This window comes from Schistocerca americana, chromosome 5, assembly GCF_021461395.2.
Source record: "Schistocerca americana isolate TAMUIC-IGC-003095 chromosome 5, iqSchAmer2.1, whole genome shotgun sequence".
Classification (NCBI taxonomy): domain Eukaryota; kingdom Metazoa; phylum Arthropoda; class Insecta; order Orthoptera; family Acrididae; genus Schistocerca; species Schistocerca americana.
Window position 1 is genome coordinate 705,281,141 of NC_060123.1, and position 15,876 is coordinate 705,297,016.

The following is a 15,876-nucleotide window of genomic DNA, read 5'->3' on the forward strand; positions in this document are numbered from 1 at the left end:
CCACCACCAGAGTGCGCTATCATCCCTCACATCTGTTTGACCACTTTCTCTCTATTGCCATTCTAATGGGACACCTCTGACGCATTTTGGATACCAACATCACAGATCATGCTGTTCTACCGCTTGGGATGTGTGTGTGTGTGTGTGTGTGTGTGTGTGTGTGTGTGTGTGTGTGTGTGTGTGTGACGCCCATACTGACGTTACAGCTCATGCTATACAAAAACTGTTCCATTGCTCCTAAACAATTCAGTACACTCATGTGCAGACACGAATCAACTCATAAACTGTCCCAATAACGCATAGCATTGCCTACAGACCTGCTCGCAAAATAATCCAACAGACATGTGCAAGCACTGCCTGCAGCCCCCTGTCCACTGCACCGCACTGGAGGCTACCAGTGAAGTGACGCAACTGTCAGCTGCCAAGTCATACACAGCTGCTGCAATCATGAGGCAGCAACATCCCATTCATACTCTATGCCTCAGAAATTCCTCTCAAAATATGTATTCGCCTGGACACAGTTGCTGACCCAACCGGACGAGCGTGCAGACCTATTTGTTCTGATTGTGCTCATGCCGGGTCCAGACCGCATGCTCGTGTCTTTTTTAATGTTGCTGGTGTGATCACGCTGTAACTGCAGTACAGGTCTATTGGGAGCACTGTTCACCATTGTTTTCTGCAGAGGAGACTTTCAGTGATAAATTATTTCCCACAGATCGCTAAAATGCACTCACAGTTAAACCCACAAGACTTGTCTACTGATCATCAGATACATACATACTAGACTCACCATGCACAGGCAGGGTGATGTCTCCAGTGAGCGACCAAATGGTGTAAATTGCCCTGAAGATGACCCCATCGTGGGTTTAAACCGGTTGGTGGCAAAATAGATAATGCAATTGTGACTGTCATTTTGAATAATTAAATATACTCCATCCCTAAATAAATTGTTCCAAAATAAATTACACTCCTTCCTCTCTCCACCAGCCCAGTGCAGGCTGAATCCTCCCATGAATCCCTAGGAGAAGGTGGCAGTCAAGTGCCTGAGGTTAGTCCAATTGTCCTTTCTTTCACACCATTTTCTTAGCTTAGTAGAGAAACCCAAAATGACCTTCATTTACGATCAAAATTCTAACTTGGGCCCAGTTCCTGGGATGAGGTGGCAGTCGGATGACTTAGGTTAGTGGAGGTAGCCCAATTGCCCTCTCTTTCTTGCCATTTTCTTAGGTGTGATGCATTATCCTGTTGGAATTTTAACTTCGTGTCATTTTTCTTTTGGAGGGAAGAGATTATGGCACTTTCCTGTCAAAAGCCGCCACCTTGGATAATGGTACTTGCATCATCAGCTGACATCATGGCGTCCATTTTGGATGACGTCGTCGCCGCCATCTTGGATACATCTGGCAACAATGCAGAGTATGCCAGAAACGGCCTTGCCCCAATACTCTGGTCTAGCCCTGTCAGCAGCGAAATTGGACTGTTGCTGACTGGAAACATGTTGCCTGGTCGGAAGAGTGTAGGTATGGAGACAACCTCATGAATCCATCGAGCCTGCACGTCAGCAGGGAACTGTTCAAGCTGGTGAAGGCTCTTTAATGCTGTGGGGCATGTGCGGTTGGAGTGATATGGGATCCCTGATGCATCTAAATAAGATTCTGACATGTGTCACGTATATAAGCATCCTGTACATTCCGACAGACTTGGACAATTCCAGAAGGACAGTGCGACACCCCACACATCTGTAATTGCTACAGAGTGGCTCCAGGAATACTGAGTTTAAATGCTTCCGCTGGCCACCAAACCCCCAAACAGGAACATTACTGAGCATATCTCGGATGCCTTGCAATGTGCTGTTAAGAAGAAACCTCCGCCCCCTCGTACTCTTACAGATTTATGGACAGCCCTGCAGGGTTAATGGTGTCAATTCCATCCAGCAACACTTCAAGCATTACTCTAGTCCATGCCATGTCATGTACTTCTGCATGCCTCTGGGGGCCCTACGTGATATTAGGTGTAGTAGTATCTTTGTCTCTTCAGTATAAAATGACTATGATGCTGCTTTCACAATTCCACATTATTCTTACATATTTCATTTTCTGCTGCTATTTTGACATTTTCTAGTGAGTACACTGGAGTAGTGTGTCTGCAAACGCAGCCAGCCCTACAGCCACCATAGTGGGTGCTGCACTGCATCCTTAGTCAGGACGAAGACAGTCACTGTGTCTTGTTGGGTCGAGCTGGCCCACTTCTGGGGGAAGGGGCAGCTCACAGAACTTGGTAAGTGATCCCACTTGTGGGTATCGAAAGCCAGACTGGCTCGTGCACCCCTGCGGTCAGTGTATGCTAAGGAAACACCACAGCCCACATACAGTAACTGTGTGTAATGGTCTTTTTATTCTGTGCGACTTTAAAAGTTCACCTGCCATGGCACCATCTCGCTAGCCTCAGAGAGTCTGTTGTGTTCACTCTAAAAATTTGTTGTAGCTAATTTTACTGCATCACTGAGGATAGAGTGTGTAAGGTTAACCAGTTACAGAGACACTCCTTCTGCTGAGTGTCAACATCGTGTTCAAAAATGTGCATCTCCTATGCAAAAGGAGGGAAGTTACGTGCACTTCACCCTGGTTTTGGAAGAACTTAGCAAAAGCATCATCCCTGGGTAGATTTTATTTTCGGTTGAAAGTCCAGGCCCGCAAACTTGGATTCCGGACATTCTGTTCTGCGCTGTTATACGGACAGTATTCTGCTCGAAGTTGATGTATAGGATGTCATCTCTGGTCAGCTCCTGGATGCTGTTTAAGGGAATGTACGTAGCACAACTGCAGTAGTGCCATGCATATTCTCTACAGTTCATTGATTGGTTACTTTAACAAGGAGCTTGTGTTGTTTATTTTATTTATACAGGATGTAGTAAGCATAAGACCAGATATTTCTATTGGTGGCTCAAGACACACATGAACAACTTTACAACTGTATTTATGTCATTTGTGAACTAATAATTACAGCTATTACGAGTAGGACATTTTTAGCAGTAGTAGAGCAAATTCAGGTGTATCTAAGTTTGTTAGTCTATGTTGCATATATGAAATGCAAGTATAAATTCACCGGCAGACTTCACTGATTTATACACCAACGACCACGCACACTATTTTAATATCCTCCAATCGAACCAACAATTATGCAAATTGTACGGGATCCACAGTGCAAAAGCTGCAGAGTAACGATATGGTCACAGACACCAGCCATTAACACCTCACTGGCCAGGCTACACACAAAGACGGCACTAGAATTCAGCCACGGATTCAAATCGACCCACAAATATGCCCAGCAACCATTCACCTGACTCTGTGCCCAAGACACTTGCAGATGTGCTCACCTCAGTCACCGGGTGAGCTTCTCACACCATCCTCCTCACTCCATTACAAATCGCCAACTCATCACACCGCAATGCCCCCCCCCCCCCCCCATCTCCAACGACAATCTAGAGCAAAGAGCTTAGTGGCCTCAAACCAGAAGGACATCACATGACAGATCGAGCTAGTGGCACCAGGAATTCGAAATGCGATGCCAGCAACCCCACCATGGCTCACTGTGTAATTGACATCAATTTCGTATCATGAGATCCTTCCTCTCCAGTACAGACTGAGTCCTTTTCCCACGAATTTACATTTGTGGACAGAAGGGCATGGGGTGGAGGGGAAGGCCAGGGCATGTCCCAGAGGCTGAGGGATTAAAAATTGATCGATTTCATTAATTAGTCAATTAATTTGATATCAAAAGTCTGTTTGGATCAGCTAGGGGGTAGGGGAAGAGGTTGTGGGTTTCCCAGAGGGGTGGAGGAGGAGGGGAGGAAGAGGGGGAGCTGGAGCCATGGGAGACTTCTCAGAAGGACATTAGCCTCAGGGGGTCATAAATCAACACTCCGTGGCTCATAAATCAAGTAACAGAGCAATAGGTTAAGATTGTTAATCAATCAAGTTTGCCCCTGAATGTGTGCTTCACCTGATGTATGTAACCCGCACTAAAAAGATGTGCTACAACAGGCTTTTCCCCACTACTGTTAAGGATACAGGGTACTTATGAATGGTAGCAGGAAGGATTTAGGGTCAAAATTAGTTGTTCTGTGTAGATCCTGCAAAAAATCTACCTTGAAGATTTCGAAAATCGTGCATAATTCATATCATGTGGATTTGAAGATAGTGTTTGCAATACGTACAATAGGAAAAGGAAAAAAGGCTGCTCAAACGTTCTGTGGTTTCATGGACCTTCCTCCTCCTCCCAGTAGGTTCAACAAGTACATAAAAATACTTTCAGGTGCCTTGATGGTTGTGTCTAAAGCATCTATGAAACGTACAGTAAAAGAAACCTTAAATATTAGTGGAACCAGGGACATTGCTGATGCACTTGATGGGATATGGTGACATCGAGGACATCATTCCTTGAATGATGTTGTAGGTGCTACTTCTCTGGAGAATGGAAAAGTTGTTGATGTTGAGTGCTTACCTAAGGACGTATTGTATATTACTGTTCTAAGAATTATAATGGTTAAAGTGGAGGTATGGAGTGTGATGGAGCTCTAAAAATATTTCAGGGGTTGGTTCCCGTTTATAACATTAGATATACGAAGTACCTAGGCTATGGGGACTCTAAAGCTTGCAATAAAATAAATGAGTTCAATGTTTATGGTGGAAAGGAAAGTTGCTATGTGAACGAAAATCTCAGTCGGGCCAAGGCAGATTGACAGAAACTGAAATAGACCTTCTTCAGAGTTATTATGGACTGGCCAGTGGACGAACTGCGCCTCTGAATGATGTTACAGCAATGAGAAGAGCTGTATGGGCCACGTACTTTTATAAGTTGTCCACAGATGACCACCCTGTTCATGGACTTTGCCCTAAAGGAGCAGATTCTTGGTGTGGTTACAAAAAAGCGAAATAATGTGGTCAAATATACCATCATAAGCATTCTCCTCCTAAGCCTGTTATGAATGAAATAAAACCTATTTTTAGAGATCTGAGTGACCCTGTTTTGCTTAGTAAATGTCTTCATGGGGGCACTCAGAATACAAATGAAAGTTTCAACCATTGCATATGCGAAAGATCACCCAATAATGTTTTTGTTGGACTAAATACAGTCTGGAACCGCACGACCGCTACGGTGGCAGGTTCTAATCCTGACTGGGGCATGGATGTGTGTGATGTCCTTAGGTTAGTTAGGTTCAAGTAGTTCTAAGTTCTAGGGGACTGATGACCTCAGCAGTTAAGTCCCATAGTGCTCAGAGCCATTTGAACCATTTGAACTAAATACATTAAAAGTTGGTGTACTAGATGTAGTGATAATGTTTCAGCGATGGAGTGATAGGAAGGCTGGAAGTCCTGAGAAATTTAGGCGTAAAATCTGGCTCTCATATGGAAGAATGGGAGCGTGAAGCTGAAAGATTCGCTCTTCAAGTTACCAAGGAAGCAAGAAGTGCTAAAAATAATGCCAAGAGAAAGCTTGAAGATGAAGAAATGCTGGAGGACGAAGACTAAGCTTCAGGAATGTGTTTCATTGGACTCATATCTTCATTCGCAATTTTCTGCAAGTTGTATTTTCCAGAATTCAGGTACAAATATTTCCTAAAGTTTATAAAGCACTGCTCTAATTTTTTTCTGTAACTTGCAATAGTCCATGCTTATGTAGTAGACCTAAACTTTATTACATAATCAACTAAACTATAGAAAAAATAACATTTTTATTAGGAAAAAAATTATAAAAATTAAAATGTAAGATGTGATATTTTTTTATCCTTGTAATATACATAATAGGTGGAATTAAATAGGTCTGGTACCTCATCCATCATGTCATGCATATCTGGTAAAAATCTGGTCTCCTTCAAATGTATAACTTTGGATTAAATGGTACCTCAATTTGAGGAACCATTTTGGGAAAAAAATGCATCAATATATCTGTAATTTTTCTTAATAGCCCTAAGCACGTTCAAAAATATTCATAATACTTCTAATTTCTCCAGAAAGTGTGCTGATATAAAAGAAATCTGTAAAACATATACATTATAAAGAGTGCCTGAAAGGAATAGCTGTTGATTTTTACTTAATATTGAGCCGGAGAAGTACCCTGCATCCTTAAGTCGGTTCATCCCTCCAAGTACAAGCCATCAATGCTCATTTTCCCATAGATGGGTTATTGTGTGGATGTTTGGATGCCTAAGCGTTGCTCAATTCTGACAAGTGTAGCCCATTCAGTGGTACAGTTACGACACTGTGGAAAACGTTAGGTCATAAGGTTTGTGATTTGTTTGTAGGTGGACTGTTCAAGGCAGAGGAAAAACAATCAACACAGTGATGCAGGTACATCTTAAGGTACCACATATAGAACTGTCTGTTCTTATGTGGTATAACCTTTTGCCCATTACTTTCAAAACTTCTCGTCAGTATATTAGCCTTACACGTTCTCGCACTATCTTACACTTTTTTGATGAATGCTTATTTGCAGAATACTATATACTCGTATTTTTTTCCTTATAGGATTTTTAAATTACTTATTACTCATTGTAGAGGTGAACAGAAGCATGCCCCTTCTGTATTAATATTTTTAGTTTTCCTTTTTTTGCAAATAATCTGATGATGCCCAAAAGGGTGAAATCATTATTTCGCAAACAAAACTGTTTTCCTTTTGAAGTGAATTTATATTTGTGTAGAAGACAGTCGAAGAAGATGAAAGAAAATAGATGCCAATGATACTGTTCAATCACTAGGAAAAAAATATGCTATATATTTTATTTTTTGCATCTTTATACCAAGTTTTAATATATTGCATAGACTAATTTCGATGTGCTTGGTAGTTAAAAACAAAAGCTATTGTCGGTTAAAATACTTGTCAATTAGAAAATAACTGAGCTGTGCAGGCTTAGCCTTCAAATTTGTGTCGCCCCTAACTGACAGTCTTTGTTTGGACAACTTTGGAGGTATGTCAATAGTGCCATCAGTGGGAACAAAAGCCGTGAAGCAGGAAGGTTTTGGGGAGCGAGTATGCAGCGTGCAGAGCGAATCGGCTGGGGGCACGAGAGGTTTGGAGCTCTGGACGGTACACGACAGAACGAATCGGCTCCTGTGAAGGTTCCAAGCCTGGTTTTGACTGCCGGTTACTGCCTGTCCTGCGAAGCCGTTTCCATCAGTGGGCACGTCATTCTGGAAAACAGACCAGCAACTTGGAGATTATTTGAGAGGTTCCACGTCAGCGAAGACCAGTCTCTTGCAGGCTTAAGAAGTGAAAGGACGGCGGCCACCCTATCCAAGTTAAGTAACTTCCTTGTGTAGCCTTCGCTTCCCCCCACCCCTCCCTCCTCTCCTGGTGGAGTTTACGATACCAACACTCATAATTAACAGCGTGTGTTTATAAATCATTTGCTTAAAATGTGATCGGTGAATTTTGGTTAGCTGTAGCTCTATTCACTGATTCTTAATTGTCTTTTTAAGCTCTGTATTTTGCCGTCTGCTGAATGACACTGGATTCATGGGGTCAGCATTGACCAGGAGTGGACATGTTCCTTGCGTGACTGCCGCCCCTCCTCCCCACCCGATATAAAAAAGGGAGTGGTCAGATTTATTGGAATGGCGAATTTATTTTGGAAGTTTGTTCCTAATTTCGCCCAATTGACGGCGCCCTTGAATGACTTGTACGAAAAAGGTGAGCCCTTCCTTTGGAGGGGGAGAGTCATCAAGCTCCGTTTGAGGCAAATAAAGCCGCCCTTAGCAACCGTCCTGCGTCATTTGCCAGATTTCGGTAAGCCCTTCACTGTCCAGGACGACGCATTCAGTTTTGGGACAGCGGCAATATTTCTCCAAGAACATCAGGAAGAGAGGCGTTCCGTCGCCTGCGCATCATGCTGCTTATCTCCTACTGAATTAAAATATTCATTGTGTGAGTGGGATGTGTTGGCAGCTCTCTTCGCCTTGCATAAGTTTAAGTTCAACCCAGAGCCAAGGGAAACATGCTCGAAAATGATAATCAGGATTTGAGTTATATACTGGCCCACCCCAGAAAAACTGGTAGGGTTGCTCGTTGGGCACTCCTCATCTCCTCATTTCGTTTTAGTTCGTCGTACCAGGGGTCCAAACAACAGTGTGGCCGATTCGTTAAGTCGCACGTATGAAGACTACGACTCCCCGCAATGTGCAGAAGACAGTGGCCAATTTGCCTTGGGAAGTGCTGTGCTGACTGTAGTTTCTGAACTCTTTTGTGATCTCAGCGGAAGAGAGGAATGAGATTCCCGTATTTTCCAAACAAACAAAAAAAAAAAGCCTTTTAAATTGCGTGTCTAAAGGGGAGGGCGACCGCACATGCAAAATTTGCTTCCCTCAGGTATTGATTCCAACTGCATTTAGGTATTTTCATAGCTTCGCGGTGGGCTGTCATCCAGTTTTCCAAAGACCTTGGCCAAAATTAGGTAACATGTGGTTTGACCCTCTGCGTGTGAGAGGATATACATCGGTTAGTGGGGTGTGTCAGTTGTGCAAACAAGGGAAACCCAATTTTAACTCATGCAAAGGTCTCGTCGAGCCTACTCTTGAGAACAGACCCGTGGACCATCTCTTTGTAGACTATGTAGAATCTCTTTTCCTCATATGATGGCGGAGGTTCATTAGAAGTTGGTAGTGGTGGACGGGTTTTCCCGTTCTAGCTGATTAATTCCCAGCTGCGGTACAACTAGTGGCCAATCCACACAGCATCTTATCAAAATCCTTGCCGTCTTTGGACCACTGTGCGCCCTCGTAAGAGATAATGCTCTGGCATTTATATCTCGGGAATTCTGAAGATTTTGTTTCGACCACGTTATTAGGGATGTTACCACTACTCCTTACTGCCCCTAGCCGTTCTTGAGGCGTGCGTTGATAGTATTTCAAGCTAGGTTCCATAAACGCTGGAACTTTTCTATCCTGTCTCTGTATGTCGATCATTTTAGAAATGGTTGCTCTACTCGGCTGTTCGATAGAGGATGTCAAATTAAATAACCCTCAACCGTCAATTTTCAAATTTATTTTATTTGGCAACCAGTTTCAGCGTTTTACTACGTCATCTTCAGGCCCCTGACCGACGTGCAGGAAAAATCTACCTCGGCTGTGTTCAAAACAGGGGCCAACAATATTGGCATTAGTAGATATTTGCTACATTGATTACTTCAACCATCACCTGCCGAGTCCGCTAGTGAAGTGATTCGCCGTATTACAGGCCCTTGTAAAATATTAGGATTCCTGATTCCAGTTAATCTCTTGGTCCGTAATGAATTGAACAGGAAGATCTCCAGCGTACATGGTTGTTAGGTTAAGGAGGGTAGCTAGCCCCATCTTTAGCTTCTGCCCCCGGTGCCGGACTCCGATGCGGTGTGTTCGAGTTTCAGTGGGAGGGACTGAGCCCCGTGGGCTCGGCCTTCGCTGACGGTATTTCTCTGGATAACTCGGGAGGTGCGCCGGTAGCGCCATCGGTAGGGACAAAAGTCCGGAAGGGGAGCGAGTGAGCGTGCGCTATCTGCAGCGAGTCGGTTCTTGGCGCTACAGGTTTGGAGTTCTGCATCTTGCGCGAGAGATCGAATCACCTCCTCTGAAGGCTCCAAGCTTGGTTCTGATTGTCGGTTATCGCCCGTTCCTTGAAACGGCTTCCGCGAGTGGGTGTGATATTTTGTAAAACGCACCAGCGACTTTACGGGTTCGCTGCTAGTGAAGGCGTCCGGCTTCTTGCAGGCTCAAGGAGAGGAGAACGTCGGCCATCCTGCTCCACTTTAGTAACTCTAGTGTATGTCCTTACCTGTCGCCCTTCCCTTCCGTCCCCCTCTGCCCCCGCAACCAGATGGGATATGTGCTGATAATTAATAGCAGCTATTTAAAAATAGTTTCCTTAAAATCTGATCAATGAACTTTGGTTAAATGTAGCTGCCTATTCTGTGACTGTTAAGTTGTTTTAATATCCTTTAGTATTAAAGAAAAGTTGCTCAGTGGAATTTGCTAATCGTTGTTAGTTGTTTTTGAAACACTGTACTTTTGCTGTATACTTAATGGCTGGTGGCTCGTAATTCGTGGCAGGTGTTTAAAAGTCATTTTTGTAAAGTCTGCTTCGCCAATTTTGCTGTCGATCGTTTTTAAAACTTGTTTGACTTAATAAAGGCAAGTTATGAATTAAAGCTGATGAAAGCTGAAGCAGTTATATGGAGATCGCAGGCCTTCCATTAGGCTAACCTGATCCCAGATCTTCCCTCCCGAATTCCTATTAATTACTGGACTCAAATAAAAGTTTTTAAAAATATTGCTACGTGAGAAGATTCGGCACTTGAGACTTACGCCTTGTGCACTCTGCTGCTGGGTTATCTCTCGATATTCTCGATTTCTTTGTACACAACTGATGTCGGAATTCTTCGGAGTCGTCGTTTTTTTTTGTCAAGTTTTCTTGATAACTGGTCTGTAGTGTACTAAGAAACTGGCTGCACGCCAGGTGGGCGCGGCCCTCCCTACCTGTCGCACGAGGGCGGCACCTCCTGGCCGGCGGCGGCGCCCAGCAGGAGCAGCAGCAGCAGCGGCAGCGGCAGCAGCGGTCCGGCGCAGGGGCGGCGTCGCGCGGCCATGGCGTCGTGGGCCGCCGCCCGCAGCCCCCTCTATATATACACGTACGCAGAGCGGCCGCCGGCTATCGGCCGGCGTCCTTGTCGCCGCGGGCGAAAGCGCCGATAAGGCTGGCCGGCGCTCGCACCTCGGCACCGCCCCCGCCGCCGCCGCCGGTCCGGACTACGTAATGTGGACGAAACTGACAGCTGCTGACACCGAGCATTTTACTAATTAGAACCTTCAGGCACATAGATCAACAGTGTGCTATACCCGTGTGTTAAGGATTTGAAGGTGGCAATTACTGTTTTGGTTCGCTTCGGTTCTGATAAGATCGATTTTGCCTTACAAATTTTTGTTCTCAATAATACTACCGCGACAAATCTATTCCACCTGGTATGAAAAATGTATGGGACACGCGAAAATACCACCACGCTTCGAGATGAACCTAATAATTCCAGTTCCGAAGACGGTAAGGACGGTAAGTGCTCGCTGTTTGACTGTTACAGAACCATCAGTTTAATAAGCCACGGCTGGAAAATACTGACACGAATAAATTATGGAACAGTGAGAAAGTCGTGCAAACTTTATACATTTACAGAAACCTTTTGTAATCGTTCGCCAGTCTACCCTATTTGACATTCTGAGCTAACAAGAGTAAACAGGGTGTGAAAGATTATCTGCGATTCGTGGAGAACTCTGTTTGTTGTTATAACATTGGAAGGGTCTAAAAGGGTTGGTCGACAAAGGGCTGACGTCATAACGTATCCCCCGAGTCATTTACTCTCTGTACCTGCGAGGCAACAGAGGAAACCGAGCACCCAACTTCAAAAGGGAATTAAAGTTCAACGAGAGCAAATTTGAGGTCTATCGATGACGTTGTAATTTTACTGTAGACGCCAGAAGAGTTGCATCACGAGTGGTACGGAATGGACAGCGTGCTGAAAAGACGTTACAAGGTGTACATTAAAGAAAGTGAAACAAGGGAAACTGAGTGTAGCTGAATAGACCAGCAAGTGACTAGAAAATTAAATTAGTTAACGAGCCACTAAAACTACTAGTTTTTCAAAACAGAAGACAAATTGCTGGCAATGAGCATAGTAGAGGCGATACAAAAATGAGAACTGTCAATAGCGAGAAACGTAAGACTGATTTGCAAACGATAAATATAAATTTAAGAGACAGTAAGTATTTTCTGAAGATTTTTGTCCAGTGTATAGCCCTCTCCAGAAGAAAAGGGTGGACGATAAGCAGTTCAAACAAGAATACAACAGAAGCATTTGAAATGTGGTGCTATAGAACAATGGTGAAGGTTATATGGGTACTGAATCAAATTGAGGAAACACTAAATTTTACGCACAATTTCATTAAAAGAAATGATAGGTTGACCGAATACATCCTCTTCTTCCTCCCACTCTCACTCACACCACCATAATACTAACTCAATCGCTCAGCTTGTTGAACACTGTAAACCTACTCGTATTTTGCAAACATTTGAAAGAAAAACATGAGTAATACAAGAAAAAGACTAAAATGACACAAATATACACCGCCGGAAAAAAAAATTGTGTCCCAGGAAAGACGACGTCGATTTAGATCCGATTACGGCATATGCCGCCCGGGCATAGTAGATTCATTCACAATCATTTCAACTTCGTCTGCCAATATGCAGTGTAGTGGGATTTATGTCTATCTTTTAATAGGGAATGTTCACAGCACTACTGCTTTCAACAGCTTACTGAGCGAGTTTCAAAGGGGTCAAATTGTGACGAGATCACCCTTTCCGAGAATTACCATAAAAGTTGAACGTGTCACGTTAGTTGTGCAACGACGCTCGCGTCAGTGGTCACGTGAAAATTCTCACACCGGCAGACGAGGTTCTGGACGTCCACGCAGCACAGACGGCCGCCAGTGTCGCCGTATTGTACCGGCAGCAGTGGCAGGTCGTACAGCTACCACGGCCCAGGTAAGAGGGCATGTGGGACCGGACGTGTCAGCGCGAACTTTGCTGAGTCGGCTACTAGCTGTGGGGCTACTGGCACGCACGCCTCCAGCCCACCTTCCACACGCGCCTCAGTACCTCTGTGCGAGGTCCGGCTGGTGCTGTCGGACATCACTTGAAAGATGGAATGCCGGCCGTGGTCTTTGGTGATGAAAGCAGATTCTGTCTGTACGCAAATGATGTTCGTTAGCATGTGCAATGTAGACTTGGTGAGCGCTGTCTCGTAGAGCGCATCAGTCACGGGCTTTATGGTCTCGGGAGCGATAAGCTACGACTCTCTTTCACGATTGGTGTTTCTCGAGGGGACGCTAATCGCCTCTCAGTATGAGCAGAATATTGTTATACCCACTCTTTTGGTGTTCTTGCAACAGGAAAGTGATTTGATGCTCCAACAGGATAACGCGCGCCCGCACATTGCTCGTGAAACTCAAACTGGCCAGCAGGATCTCCGGACATGTCTCCAGTGGAGCACATACGGTATTCCGTGTGACGAGACGTGACTCCGGTGACTCGTCAATTACAGAACTAGGTAAACTGGTCGAGTAGGCGTGGCTTAACGTGTCCCAGGACAGTGTTCACCATCTCTACGATCGACTGAATGCCACAGTGAACGCCTGTATTGCCGCCTGTGAAGGCTACACAACGTACTGATATGGATCTTTCAGCATGGTCGGTATCTGGCGCCTTAGAAACGCTTGTGCTATTCATTTGTAAATGTAATCATTTCATGTAGTCCATACGGATTGTTGCAATAAGAAGTCTTGAAGGAAATGGAAACCTGTGAAGTGGAGAACTACTTTCTTTCTGACAGTGTATCTGGCTGGCTGACCATTTTCGTAAAACCTGCATAACACATTCAAAACGCCTTTCTAATGCTTTAGGCAGACAATGGGACGATTTCAGTGCTCTTAAAACTTGTGTCACGTGCTTATTTATGTCAGATGAAAGGGGGGCAAGTGTCTTGCCAGTGTCTGCACGATCCCACGATCTGTATGCCACAAGCATCATCCACTGGTAGCTGCTCTCGCTGGAGTGAAAAGTCTCACGTCATATGACAGCTTCGACATGTCTCTGCGGCTGGAAGCCTTGTTCACTTGACGAGCCGCAGCTTATCCTACATCAGTTCCAGTCATTCTTCTTCCGATCAGCAAATGACATGGCAAGTAGGTGGACGGCACACTCAGCCCCCTGCTATGGTCACGCATACTAGACGGCCGTCACTCAGTGAGTGGACCGAACGAGGTAGCGCAGTGACTAGCATACAGTGAAAGGCGGAAAGCATTTTGCATATCGATTTCATCAATAATTTGAGCATATTTATCATTCTGAGCCTGACTACTGGAACTATCGGTACAGAAATGTTAATGATATTGTGAAACACAGTGAGTGACGGTAGCGTGCCCTGTATAATTTGTCTGTCTCTCGTTATTAACCCGGTATGGTTTGTATTGGGTTATGAATGCTTCGGGAGGGCGCGCAAACGTGCACAGCAGTGGACTTGTCACAGAGAAAAAGGAAACATTTTAGCTATGGAGGTCAGTGACCGGTGGATGGGACCTCGACCTGGGTGGCGTAAGATTCTCGCAGGTAAGGTCACCTCGGAGAATACAGGGTGCACCAAGCATTGTCCTCGCACACGCCTTGTTGCAGCTGTGGCGGTCCGGCGCCACGCGCCGGAGTCGGGGGCGCCTTTCCATGTTTTCAGATTTCTTTTGAAGATTAGCACCTGCTGCTCGTAGAAAATGCAGGCCACAGGAAACAAACTCCAGCCTCTTAGCGGTCCTCTCTGAATTCCTCGAACACAGTTGAGAGGCTATCGACATTGGCGGGAAAACGTGTGGTCGGCGCAAAGCTGTGTGACGCCAGATAGCAGCGCTGGAATGATTGCTTTTGGTAGTAGGGAGGGAGAGGGGGGCTGGAAAAATCGCGCGGTTCTCTATTAGATTGGGCCTCAGTTGGTCGTAATTTTGCGAGTGGCTGCTGAGACCTTTTGGCGGCAAGGAATACGCACAGCACAACCCGGCAGAGTGCCTGGTGGAACATTCCGGTAGTACAGCGGCTGAGTACTCCGTCTTCCCAAAGGGGCCGGCACACCCGCAGCGCACAGCTCGCAACGCAGTGCGCTCGTGCTCACCGTGTGTGATTTGCAGCAACAAGCAGAGCAGTTGGATTTGATTTCACACTTGTGGAATGCAGGACGAACGCCTGTCACACCTCCTTTTGCATTGGTAATGAATGTGTGGTTTTCTGAGTTTTAGTCACGTGATTCCAGTCACTCTTCCGATCGGGAGTTATAGGATTAATAGTCATTAGTTATCGTGAACACCGACAGAGAGGAAATTCTTGAGAGGACAAGAAGTAATTTAATGATAGGCGTGTGACACTGCTTTCTATTCAGTCTTCATGCTAATCTGGATAGATATTTTCTATGTTGTTCCCGTAAATGTGTTTATTAATTAATTTGAGTATTGAATTTAATTGTAGTTCCTTTCCCAACCGTTCACACACGTTAAGCTGTAGGCTTTTAAAGTATCAGGTCAAAATTATAACAAAAATCTTTCTGCATTCAGATTCCCGACTGATATATCTGCTTTGCAATTTCGCCCAGTGTAAGAGCTATGGCTAGGGCAGTAATTTTCGCGCTCCCCATTCAACTTTGCGCACAAACGTTTAGAGATTAGATCTTAAAGAGGTGGTCGGCACACAATTAGTTTCGCAGGTTAAGGGTTTTCAAAGTTAAACCCTAATCTTGCTTCTTTCTTCTAGTGAATGGAAATATGGCAAGTAGGTTGAAATATTTTTTCCGAGACTAGTAATGTCACGGAAATCAATGTTCTGCGAACTTGCATATCTGATAAACTCGATAACGTCTTTCGAACTTCACTAGTTCTCATAAATATGTTAACTCAAAAATTCGAACCTCTTTGTCATATTCATTGACTTGTTTCGATGTTCCATTTATCCTTTTGTTTTCTTACTTGTTTTTTGTATACAAACCACTCTTCACTGGTTGCACGGATTCACTTATTATTCCAGCCCATTCCATCTCATTTGTAGGATGTATCCTTTGACGTAAATGATCAACGCTGGCACTTACTTACACTTTACTTCGTCGTTCGTCACTTGCTTTGGCTGCCACCGCCCACCCAGTCACACAAATAAGGGTGACACTGCGTACACGTGAAATCCATTCTCTTTGGAACGTTATCCATTTATTACTGTAGGAGATTTCGCTCTACTCTTACTGCGTGGGGAAATTTTCGCAAATGTTCCTTTCCCATA

General features: G+C 44.6%; 1 protein-coding gene across 1 annotated transcript in view; it reads right to left on the bottom strand.

Annotated features, from left to right (window-relative positions):
- The window catches only part of LOC124616645 (trehalase-like), a 319,925-nt gene extending 309,310 nt beyond the window's left edge, over window positions 1-10,615 (bottom strand). Inside the window, exon 1 of the mRNA XM_047144973.1 lies at window positions 10,506-10,615. Within this exon, the coding sequence (XP_047000929.1) occupies window positions 10,506-10,615 (110 nt within the window). The remainder of the gene's footprint in view (window positions 1-10,505) is intronic.
- Window positions 10,616-15,876: the final 5,261 nt, after the last annotated feature.